The sequence below is a fragment of the Schistocerca nitens genome, chromosome 5 (assembly GCF_023898315.1).
Source record: "Schistocerca nitens isolate TAMUIC-IGC-003100 chromosome 5, iqSchNite1.1, whole genome shotgun sequence".
Classification (NCBI taxonomy): domain Eukaryota; kingdom Metazoa; phylum Arthropoda; class Insecta; order Orthoptera; family Acrididae; genus Schistocerca; species Schistocerca nitens.
This window is the reverse complement of record NC_064618.1, coordinates 437,038,563-437,050,569: the sequence shown is the minus strand read 5'-3', so window position 1 is coordinate 437,050,569 and position 12,007 is coordinate 437,038,563. Positions and strand designations below refer to the sequence as shown.

General features: G+C 39.6%; 1 protein-coding gene across 1 annotated transcript in view; it reads left to right on the top strand.

Annotated features, from left to right (window-relative positions):
* The window catches only part of LOC126260254 (probable malonyl-CoA-acyl carrier protein transacylase, mitochondrial), a 38,059-nt gene extending 26,369 nt beyond the window's left edge, over positions 1 to 11,690 (top strand). Inside the window, exons 4-6 of the mRNA XM_049957580.1 lie at positions 2,949 to 3,166; positions 9,711 to 10,049; positions 11,396 to 11,690. Of these exons, the coding sequence (XP_049813537.1) occupies positions 2,949 to 3,166; positions 9,711 to 10,049; positions 11,396 to 11,452 (614 nt within the window). The 3' untranslated portion in view covers positions 11,453 to 11,690. The remainder of the gene's footprint in view (positions 1 to 2,948; positions 3,167 to 9,710; positions 10,050 to 11,395) is intronic.
* The last annotated feature ends 317 nt before the right edge of the window (positions 11,691 to 12,007 follow it).

The following is a 12,007-nucleotide window of genomic DNA, read 5'->3' as shown; positions in this document are numbered from 1 at the left end:
TTGTCAAAGAAGCTAGCTCGAAGAATGAACAGCTATTGACAGTGAGGTTACCGATAGTTGCCACAAGGTCTGTCCCCACATTCCAGAGGACTGGGGACATGATGTGGCTCAATGGTCAAAGAGGAAGGGGTATCGTGTAATAAGTCTTCGATGTCATGGTCCTGCATTTGATGGTGAGCCAATTCCTTTAGGTCAAGTGGGGAGGAAATAGAGTGCACAGGTGACAGATAGTCATCCACCATATTGTTGGCACATCTGATGTAGCAGACGTCAGTGGTATGTGGGCAGATAAGGTTCTTGTGCTGGAAACAGAAGGGGGAGGGAGGATGGTCGGTGGGGTATGGCTGGCATCTGCGAGCGGTAAAAACTGTGGCTTATATGTCATCATGCCCTGAAAGTGGTGTTCCATCACGTAGACGCGTATCCTGCAACACTCCCGACTTCACACTCCACTAGCCCATGACCCACACGCACCTCCACTCCTGTCCCTATGTTCCCCACTTTCTACAATCACTTTCTCTCAGCAGTGTCGATCTTCCTCTGCTCTGTTTTCCCCTCCTCCACTTTTCCACTTCACAGTGTGTCACATGCTATTACTCCTGCCTGTATGAGTGGGTGGGTGGGCACACATGGGCCACATTCCTGTCCCACCTACTTGCTGCATATCCATCCAAACTGTCAATCACGCTTCCCTTTCTTTACAGTCATGTTTGACCAAGTGAGGTATTGCGGTTGTTAGCACACCAGAATCACATTCTGGAGAGCAACAGTTCAAATCCCTGTCTGCCCATCCAGATTTAGATTGTCTATGATTTCCCTAAATCACTCCATGCAAATTCCAGAATGGTTCCTTCAAAAAGGACATTGCTGATTTCCTTCTCCATCATCTCTAATGTTCTCACTGTCGACAACCTTCCTTCCTTCCTTTCATCACTGTGTACTAGTATAAAATATTAGCCAGTGGACTGGCTTGTTTTTACTTTGCCTTCACCTCTTTTACTCTATATATGGGAACTAAATGAAGATAGGACAAGTGCTAGAGAATGTAATCACAAAGACTACAACCAAAAAACTTGGTGAAGCATTTTTGGAGCCTACACTTTTGTGCAAATAAATTTACATCCTGATGGCATTTATTTTTAATAAGAAGAGATTCCATTTGATTTAGTTTTCTGTACCATATCTCCTATTACATGCTGGCTTTTCACAAGTGTTTATTTTATTTTCAGCTTCTAAAGTAAAAATGTCTCCTCTGAAAATTTGATCACCAGAGTTTATAGGCACTTTACATTATTTTTATTCATATTTGGAGAGAACTATTGTTTCTTAAGTTTTCACCATCAATGGAGGCAAATGGCAGATGCTGAAAATAAAGAGGAAAGGAAAAATTTAGACAATAACAATTTGCCAAAATGCAGTAAGGCTGAGTATGAAAATCTGATAGTTTTAAATATATGTTGAAGTACAAGGTGGTTATAATTAAACTTCCACTGCTTGCGAGGGCCCCCAATCGTAGGACAATGAGACATTGTGGAAAATTTTGTAAGGACATGTGGAAGAGAAATAATAAATAAACCATTGAAAGAAAGACAATTTCCATGTGAGAGGGTAACATTTGTCAACTGCATACCATGTTTATGTCCCTTGTTCAGTGTGTGATGACCATCTGTATTCACGACAGCCTGGAACCACACTACAGATTGTTCTATTGCTGCCCAAAACATCTCAGGTGGGATGCTGGCTACCTCCCTCGCTATGCTCATCTTCATCCTCCAATGCGTGTTAATGTCCCATTGGTAAATCCTGTCCTTCAGATAGCCCCACATAAAAATCACACCAGTTCAAATCTGGTGATCTTGGTGGCTGTGCTGTTTGGAACATTCATCCGACGATTTGGTTTTCTCCAGATGTGTTATGGAGTAACCAATTGACCTTCCGAGCAATGTGAGGTGGAGCTCCATCATGCATCAAAACAGCCCCTTTCTACCATAGAGCAGGTATGGCATGTTGACGAAGCTGATCATGTTAGTGTGCGCTGTTCACACTGCATGTCCTTGATCCTTGGGGCCCAAGTTCCTCAATAAGAAATTGACCAATCGTGAACTGTGCCATGAAGCCACACCACACAGTGATGCGTTCACCATGCAGAGGAATTTCATTATCATTTGTTGGTGGTGACAATCCCCAAATACAACAGTTGTGAGTGTTCACTATCCCAGTGAGCGTAAACTGCGCTTCATCATTCCACAAAATATTCTAAGGCCACGTGTTGTCAACTTAAACCATTGCAAGGAACGCAAAACCAAAGTCTACTTGAATGCCTGTATCACATGGCAAAAGTTGGTGAGGAATGTGAAGTTCATATGGATACCATTTCACAGTTGTTCGCAACAGAATGTTCAGCTGTCTTGACTCAGCTCGTGCGCTGCTTGAAGATCACACATTTAATCCAGCATTCTTAGCCATGGCAACATGAAGTTCTTCCACAATTTGCAGTGCATTTATGTGTTGACCTCTCCCAGGAGCAATTCCCAAATCGCCAGTTAATTTGAACTTCCAAATCATGTTTTTCAAACCCAATGAAGAAAGAGGGTCTCTCCATATTCCTTTAATGTGTCGATACTCGCAAAGAGTAGCAGCATTGTTGCTATTGCTTTGATAAAACAGCTTTACGATTAAAGCCCTGCTCACCTTGTCCAGACCCATGTTGACTTTCTGCAACAGTAATGCACACTAATGCTTGTGTTTAAACCCTATATAACAGTACCAGTACTGGTACCTAGTGGCAAGTCATGACATGCTAACACCCCAAGTCCTGCAGCACACAGTTTGAACACATTCCTATAAAGTTGGTACCCATCTACACTGACTCAAGTAGCGTAAGTTTAATTGTAACCACCCTGTACTTTCCAATAAATTTTTTCTTCATCTGAAATGACTGCTGACAGCATTGAAACTGGTGAAGGTGCGAGCTGAAGCTATGCAGTTAGCGTCTGATGCAGAAGACAGTGGAATGATGACAGTGCTTTACGGACCTGATTCTGAATTGAATAAAGCAATGGCAAGTGCTAAAGAATGGAGTATAGCACAAGGCATTGAGAATCCAGAATGCTGTGTAGCTACTTACCTGTTTCCACACTGCAAGGTTATTGCTGGCCACTCAGAGGTAAATATTACTGTTGAATATTATCATACAGTCTAAGACAGTATTTTACATTTCTTTACTTAATGGGTTTTCAAGTCTTTGAAGATTAGTCAGATATGATTGAGATTTTTTTTCCAATAAATATTTAATACTCTGAATGAGTTCCTCAATGCCAACCAGCACGGATTTCGAAAACATTGATCATGTGAAACCCAACTCACACTTATCTCACATGACATACTGAAAGCTTTGGATCAAGGCAATCAGGTAGATGAAGGTTTTCTCAATTTCCAAAAAGCATTTGACTCAGTACCACATTATCGTCAAAAGGTCGATCGTACACTTTGTGATCAAAAGTATCCGGACACCCCCAAAGACATACGTTTTACAAATTAGGTGCAGTGTGCTGCCACCTACTGCCAGGTACTCCATCAGCGACCTCAGTAGTCATTAGACATTGTGAGAAAGCAGAGTGGGGTGCTCTGCGGAACTCACGGACTTCGAAAGTGGTCAGGTGATTGGGTGTCACTTGTGTCATATGTCGGTACGTGAGATTTACACATTCCTAAACACCCCTAGGTCCACTGTTTCCGATGTGACAGTGAAGTGGAAATGTGAAGAGACACATACAGTACAAAAGCGTACAGGCCGACCTCATCTGTTGACTGACAGAGACCACCGACAGTTGAACAGGTTCGTAATGTGTAATAGGCAGATATCTATCCAGACCATCGCACAGGAATTCAAACTGCATCAGGATCCACTGCAAGTACTATGACAGTTAGGTGGGAGGTGAGAAAACCTTTATTTCATGGTCGAGCTGCTGCTCATAAACCACACATGATGCCGGTAAATGCCTAATGACACCTCGCTTGTTGTAAGGAGCATAAACATTGGAAAATTGAACTGGGGAAAAATGTTGTATGGAGTGACGAATCACGATACAAAATGTGGTGATTCGATGGCAGTGTGTGGGTATGGCAAATGCCCGTTGGACATCATCTCCCAGCTTGTGTAATTCCAACAGTAATATTCAGAGGCGATGGTGTTATTTTGTGGTCTTGCTTCCACCCTTGCTGTTTTGCATGGCAATATCACAGCACAGGCCTACATTGATGTTTTAAGCACCTTCTTGCTTCCCAATGTTGAAGAGCAATTCAGGGATGGTGATTGCGTCTTTCAACACAATCGAGCACCTGTTCATAATGCACGGCCTGTGGCAGAGTGTTTACACGGCAATAACATGCCTGTAATGGACTTGCTTTCACAGAGTCCTGACCTGAATCCTATAGAACACCTTTGGGATGTTTTGGAACACTGACTTCGTGCCAGGCCTCACCAATCAATATCAATACCTCTCCTCAGTGCAACACTCCGTGAAGAATGGGCTGCCTTTTCCCCAAGAAACCTTCCAGCACCTGAGTGAACATATGAATGCATGAGTGGAAGCTGTCATCAAGGCTAAGGGTGGATCAACACCATATTGAATTCCAGCATTATCGATGGAGGGTGCCACAAAGTTGTAAGTCATTTTCAGCCAGGTGTCCGGATACCTTTGATCACATAGTGTATGAGGTATCTGTGGTGTCACCGCCAGACACCACACTTGCTAGGTGGTAGCCTTTAAATTGGCCGCGGTCCATTAGTATACGTCGGACCCGCGTGTCGCCACTGTCAGTGATAGCAGACCGAGCACCACCACACGGCAGGTCTAGAGAGACGTACTAGCACTCGCCCCAGTTGTACAGCCGACTTTGCTAGGAAAGGTTCACTGACAATTACGCTCTCATTTGCCGAGATGATAGTTAGCATAGCCTTCAGCTACGTCATTTGCTACGACCTAGCAAGGCGCCATAGCATTTGATAATTAATATTGTGAAGCATGTACCGTAACAAAGATGTTCACCAATTGTGGATTAAAGTTAAGTATTATACCAGTTACCTCCTGTTTTGCTAGTCTTATTTCTCTGACCTGTTCCAGAGCTCACGCCAGTCTGCGTGTAATTAAACGCGTGCATTTCGGCCTCCTCTAACAAACGGTGTTGGCTCTTTTGCCAACACTTCAGTATCAAATTAAATTTGTGACTGGACTGAGAATTTTTAGTAGGGAGGACACAATATGTTATCTGGATGAAACGTCATTGTCAGGTGTAGAAGTAACTTCAGGTGTACCTCAGGGAAATGTGTTGTATATTAATGAACTTGCAGACAATATCAATAGTAACATCAGGCTTTTGCAGATGATGCATTATCTATAATGAAGTCTGTCCGAAAGAAGCTGCTTAAGTATTCAGTCAGGTCTTGATAAGATTTCATAGAGGTGCAAGCATTGCCTACTTGCTTTAAATGTTCAGAAATGTAATATAGTACATTTCACAAAACAAACAAAAAAAAACCTGTATTGTATGACTATAATATCAATGAATCACTGTTGGTATCGGCCATCTCATATAAACATATAAATACCTGGGTGTAACACTCTGTAAGGATACAAAATGGAATTATCACATAGGCTCAGTCATCCATATAGGAGGTGGTAGACTTCAGTTTATTGGTAGAATACTGGGGAAGTACAATCAGTCTACAAAGGAGAGTGCGTACAAATCACTTGTGCAACAGGTTCTAGAATATTTTTCAAGTGTGTGGGACCTGAGATTGCTTACAAGTCACTTGTGCAATCAGTTATAGAATATTGCTCAAGTGTGTGGGACCCACGCCGAATAGGAATAACAAGGCATATTGAATGTATACAGAGAAGGGCAGCACAAATGGTCACAGAGTTGTTTAATTTGTGGGAGAGTGCCAAGGGATACTGACGAAACTGAACTGGAAGACCCTTGAAGATAGAGGTAAACTATCCCGAGAAAGTCTGTTGACAAAATTCCAAGAACTGCCTTTAAATTGTGATTTTATGAATATACTACAATCCCCCCTGTATTGCTCACATAAGGATCATGAGGATAAGATTAGAATAAATGCTGCATGCACAGAGGCGTTCAGACAATCATTCTTCCCGTACTCCATATGCAAATGGAACAGAAAGAAACCCTAATAATTGGTACAATGAGGTGTACCCTCTGCCATCCATCTCATGGTGGTTTCAGTGTAAAGATATAGAGGTAGATGTAGATGTAGAGTGAGGTGTTATGGTGGTTAAAACATTGGACTTGCATTCAGAAGGACAGCAGTTCAAAGTCCTATCCAGTCATTCAGATTTAGTTTTTCCTTGGCTTTCCTGAATTGCATAAGGCAAATGTCAGGGTGGTTGCCTTGAGGGCACTTTGGATTTTCTTCCTTGTCCCTCCCCAAACCTAAAGACTTGATTATCAAAGAGACTTTAAACTACAATCTTCCTTAATATTCTGCTTTATTTACATAGTAGTTTCTCTGTTAGGCACTTCTGTGTAGTGCACTTTTTGCAGCTTCATTAACATACAACACAAACTATTCTTTGCCACAACCTTCAGAATCTGCTGACCTTTTTTGAGTAGTTTTCCATTTTTCAAATTGATTTTATTATCTTCATTAATAGTAAGTTTTAAGAACTAGTATTAAGCAAAGAATTTGGGAATATACCCTGCCATTCTCTTCAGAATGGGTCTGATGTGGATGAAGATATGTAAAAAAAAAGGTGGGGGGGGTTACAGTTGAGCTTGAGCATTTTAGGTAATTCCGTCCTCAAATTGTGTAGATTTTTACCAAACTCATTAACAGTTTTATTTATGACTAGCTGTTACTTGTGGCTGCAGTCACATGTTAGTAGTTCTGTTAGGGTGAATAAGTAAGCTAATTTGTGTGCAATAACATCAGCTGCCCTCGTGTGTCTGCCCACTTGGGTAACCGTAGCTTGTGATGTGTGCCCTGTTCTCCCACACACAATGCATCAGCATTCAAGCTGCCTGCCAAGCAGTGCATACAGAAGGGCATGAGCAAGAGCATGCATCTATGCGGTGTGCCATTAAAGTAGCTATACATTATCCAACAAATAGCACGCATCATGGATTAAACACATTGAAGATTATATAAGCATTGTACTCATTACTTCAAATCATATAATGTAGAACATATCAACCAATGAAAGTACTTTCAAAAATTTAATAAAGATCAAAATTCAAAGAGTAAATGGCTTCTCCAGTGAATAAATATTTTTCTCTTATTCACATAATATTTTTCAAAAGAGTAAGTATCTTGTACTGTATACTTTCTGAAGTAGCCAGCTTTCTTCCTCAGGGTTTGAACTATCTCCATAACAGATCAAGTTACTTTTGCGTTTATAATATTAGTGTGGATAAAATTTTCAATTATGATATCTCTTTTCCCAGGAAATGAAGCCCATATGGTGCCCAAGCTGCTCAAGTTACCTGTGAAAACCCCATGAAAAATAATAGTGTGTTGAAAGAGACAAACAGACAGACATACAAAACCTTTAAATCACAATATCTGTTTTTTCTGTGATCCAATTTTGATGAACTAAAGCCTACACAGTGCTTCAAACTATGCTCAAGTTGCAAAAACACCATGAAAATTTGTCTGGTAGTTTTAGCGTGGCATGTTTTAGACAGAGACAGCAGTTTTATAGATTTTGAATCATTCCATGTCCATGATGAAGTCACTACCCATCCTGTTTAAGTTCTTTTGTGGTCATACTCATATGAGAGGGAACTGCATGCTTGTAAATAATTTCCTTCCCTGCTAATGATACATCTTGATCTTAGAGTTCCTGGATGAATCAGACATCATATTGGTTTGCTTTCCTTCAGGATCATAATGACAAAGCGATGATGTATTATCACAAATGGTAAACAGTTGTGATATAACATCCCTTCCTTCAGCGGCGAGATAGAGAGAACTACTACTTCATATGCATCTCTCATAGCAGGGCATCACGTTTCCAAGTGAACAAAAGTTACACACAATGGGCAGGAACTTACTCTTGTGACCATGCTTAACTGTGAAAACACTCCAGTATGTAATTAAATGTTACCTACTACTCATCACAGTCAATTACAGCAACTATTTTGTGGTTGCCTACCGTGATGGCAGAGGTAGACACTTAACTGTGCACAGTTGTCGCTCTTCAAAGTCCTAAATACTGAAGGATTAATCATGGTTAGTGCACTTGTCACTTTAATTCTTTATTTATATATGATAAATACTGCAGTGTGAGTCATTGGCAGTCCACCTTAGCTTCTCATTCATTTCTGAAGCTGTACATTTTAAACAAAAATAATGTCGTACTCAGACTGTACTACTACTACTACTACTACTACTACTACTACTACTACTACATTAAATCTATTTTGTGGCACTTTTAACAAATCAGGACCAACAATACTTAACATTATCACCATGTAAATGATTTGGATAAGGCACTGTCTTATTCAAAACTTCACTTATGTAGAATGTACTTTGTGTAGACATCAATCCATCAAGGAAGCTGTAGGTGAAAGCTGATCTGACTCTTTTGATCAATTCTCATTCAGTATCATTCTTGTATTGTTGCTTGACCAGCCTGTAACTGCTGTTTCTATATTATAGGGGGCAGTCAAATGAAAACAAAGCAGATGAAAAACGGTTTATTATTTTAAAAGTAATTCCATAACTTTTAATTCATTTTTCCCACTGCGAGGCAAGACGGTCAATAACTACATGGAAAAATGTCTGCTGTTGTGTACAGATCTGTGATTGTACTCAGGTGTTCACCTCTTTGTCAATAGCAAATCGGCCACAAATGTCTTTCTTCAAGGCTTCAAAAACATGGAAATCACAAGGGTAGAAGTCAACTCTGTGTATAGGATGTATAAGGGCTTGCAGCGAAACTTCTGCAGTGTGCGTGAAATGACCTGGGCAACATTTGGTTTGTTTTGACCACATGTTGCTAAGGTTGTTTCGAGTATGCTGTAGAATTTTCACTGGGAATCCCTCACTCATCCTCCATACTGTGCCACTTTCTCCCTAAGCGATTTCCATATTTTTGAAACCCTGAAGAAAGATATTCATGCCTGTCAATTTGCTCCAGATGAAGAGGTGCACAGCAGGGTACAATTCTATTTCCATAGGCAACCGAAAATATTGTGCCATTCAGGCATTGACAATCTTGTCTCACACTGTGATAAATGTATTAACTGTTATGCCGATTACTTTTGACATAATAAATAGTTCACTTTTTTTCCCCATCTGCCTTGTTTTCATTTGACTGTCCGTTATAATAAAAAATTACAAGAAATAGTTATTTTCAGTGGTACACTTGTGTTCCAACAGAACCGGTAGCATCTTGCTTCTAATAGGAGTTTTATTAATGATGATCCAGATTTCTGTTATGAGGCAGATAATTTTCTTTTGCTAATAGGATTGCTTTTAAAAAAATCAGTCAAATAATTTTGTTTCTGTCAGATTACTGTTACTAACGAAGTTCAATATTTATTAGTTAAATTGTTACCAGTGTCTGTGGATATCTTTTAATGTTTGTTGCCAATTGTAAGATAGGAAGGATGCAAATAATAGGTTAACAAATCTTAGAAGTTAACACACATGTTACTGAAATGATTGATTGATTAATTTTCAGGCTCTACGGTACATTGAGACTAATATGCGGCAGTTCCGTCTGAAGGCATGTAAGCGTCTACAGGTATCGGGTGCATTCCACACATCTCTGATGCGGCCCGCAGCAGAAGCATTTCGTGCAGCTCTCCGCCGTACTATGGTTGATGACCCAGCTATAACAGTGGTTTCCAATGTCAATGGAAAACGTTACTTGAATGGAGACCATGTTAAACGTCAGCTTCCAAAACAGATTTATCAAGCTGTTCATTGGGAACAGAGCCTGCACGCTCTGTATGAACGTCCAGTTGGAGATTCTTTTCCTCGAACATTTGAGTGTGGTCCTGGTGACTCGTTGCGACAGGTAAAGGAGGCAAAGTGCTCTGTTTTTATTGGTAAATTAATGTGTTTTGCATAGGAAATGACACATTTTGTAATTAAGAGCTTTAACTGGAACCTTATAATAAGTTCATTTTTGTAACATGTTTTCAGAAGTGATAACTGCCTTCTGTCATTTGCATTTGCTTTGTGTGATTGGTATTATTGTTAAGTGAAATTACATGATTCATTGGTTTTGAGTAAAGATAATGTAACATGAATTCAGTGTAAACCTTTAAAATATGCAAGTTGAATGAGGAAGTGAAGTTCTAGTTTGTTGTGTAATATACAAAGATTTATCATTTTCACCTCTCATCTTGTAAACTGTTTGTCTTTACTCTTCCACCCCATGAACCCCTTAGCTGGTTGGTTTTGTCAAATCAGTGTGCAATAGAGCAATGCATAGTAAATAACTGTGTTATAAACACAGTGCCTGAATTGATGACTACTGAATTTTCCTTGAAATATCCAACATATCCATGTTGAGAGGCCCATATGAACAAAATTGATACGATTTGTTTATTTTATGTGAGGAAAATGATGATGATGTTGTTGTTGTTTTTGTGGTCTTCAGTCCAGAGACTGGTTTGATGCTACTCTATCCTGTGCAAGCTTCTTCATCTCCCAGTACCTACTGAAACCTACATCCTTCTGAATCTGTTTAGTGTATTCATCTCTTGGTCTCCCTTTACGATTTTTACCCTCCACGCTGCTCTCCAATACTAAATTGGTGACCCTGTGATGCGTCAGAATATGTCCTACCAAGCGGTCCCTTCTCCTAGTCAAGTAGTGCCACAAATTTCTCTTCTTCCCAATTATATTCAATACCTCCTCATTAGTTATGTGATCTACCCATCTGACGATGTCAGATGCTCCAGACATTTTTGCGCTGTTGCAAGCACATTTTCCGACCTGTGTGGCCCTTCTGAATGCATTAACTCAATGTCCCATATTCACCACAGCCTTGATAAGCCACAATCCTACTGTATTGGATTCTGACACATGCAAGTAGAAGTTTGTCCTTGTTATAAACAGAAGTTGATGATGTTCCCCTACCCACTTTGTGTGGCTGCACTGATATGCTAATTGTTAGCATATTGTAGCATGTAGAAGGCCTTCATTTAATAACAATTTAACAATTAGTGTGTACTGTCTTCTCAGTTTTGCAATTTTAACTGTCAACATTGTTTGGCAATGCTAGGATACCAGTGAACCAAAAATTAATCCACAACTTCTAAATGATTTTGAGACATTGCTGCAATGTTAAATCATGTTAATAAGTGAACTTTATCAGTTAGATAAGAGGATTTAAAAAACTGAAATCTGTTGCAGGTATTAAAAAAGGTGAATGGCAAGGCCTGGAACACAAGTTGGACAGTAACTATTTAGCATTTCACCAATAGTAAATTTTTATGATCTGCAGAAGAATATATCAGGAACAACATTGATGAAGAAGCCTCAGTGTGTGTAAACTGTTCACACAGTTCATTGTTAAGTTAAAATGACTGAGAGCCCTGTATTTTGCAGATAGGTGGTTGTTTACCATGTGATTTGCATCTGATGTACATTTTGTGTTTTTCATTGTCACCGTTTTAACTGAAACTCAACAAAAGTATAATTTTTTGTATCTTGTGTTGTCTGGTGATGAACTTTACGTACATATAACTTTATGTGATTAAATAGAATGTGTATAATATAAATTCTTTAGAAGTAAAGGAGACAACTCATCAAATAGTAGTAGCATTGAGTAGCTAGAAAGAAAAAGTTGAAGGTGGCTGGTACTGCTCTGTGTTTATTTTTTAGAATTACTTTGAGAGAAACAGTAGTGGATGCATAACAGCAGACATTGCAAGATTGTATATCTATCAGTTTTGTACACATACTCACTAGTCTCCAACATTTCTTCTAATTATTCTCATAGATATCCCATGTTTGTCGAGTGAG